General features: G+C 57.6%; 1 protein-coding gene across 1 annotated transcript; it reads left to right on the top strand.

The window, feature by feature from the left end:
• Positions 1-6: 6 nt before the first annotated feature.
• On the top strand, positions 7-429 carry LOC109954422 (protein FAM126B-like; the record flags this gene model as incomplete). The annotated part of the gene is made up of 1 exon (XM_020589756.1): positions 7-429. A coding segment is annotated over exon 1 (372 nt), but the record flags the coding sequence as incomplete, so codon positions are not given.
• Positions 430-434: the final 5 nt, after the last annotated feature.

The raw sequence follows: 434 nt of genomic DNA, 5'->3' as shown, positions 1-434 counted from the left end.
GAGAAGGAGAAGGAGGCAGAAAGACAGTCAGAGCTGTCAGTGGATCACCAGACTTCTATGAGCAGGCATCACCAGAGGCAGCAGTCTCCTCCAGCCAGCATCACCTTGGATGCCATCCAGCTGAGCACCATAAAGAAGCACCTGAGCTTCCCTGCAGGGCCCGTGCTGGTGCGGACTGGCAGTACTTCCTCCAGCAAGTCGTTTGACTGCATGAATGTCAACCTCAATGGAGGCGAAGGCAAGCGAGAAGAGGCGGTGGGAGGCTCTGAAAAGGAAGGGGGCCTTCCAACAGGCAGCTCCCACCGCCACTCCACCATTAGCCTGCAGGAGGAGCACCTCATCAGGCCAGAGGACGCCCAGGACCTCCTGTCTCCTGGAGTTCCTCTCACCAAGCAGTCCCGCTCCCCCAGCTTCAACATGCAAATCATATCACA

Source organism: Monopterus albus, unplaced genomic scaffold, assembly GCF_001952655.1.
Source record: "Monopterus albus unplaced genomic scaffold, M_albus_1.0 scaffold10053.1, whole genome shotgun sequence".
Lineage (NCBI taxonomy): Eukaryota > Metazoa > Chordata > Actinopteri > Synbranchiformes > Synbranchidae > Monopterus > Monopterus albus.
Note: the sequence above shows the minus strand (reverse complement) of the source record. Positions and strands in the feature narration are given on the sequence as shown.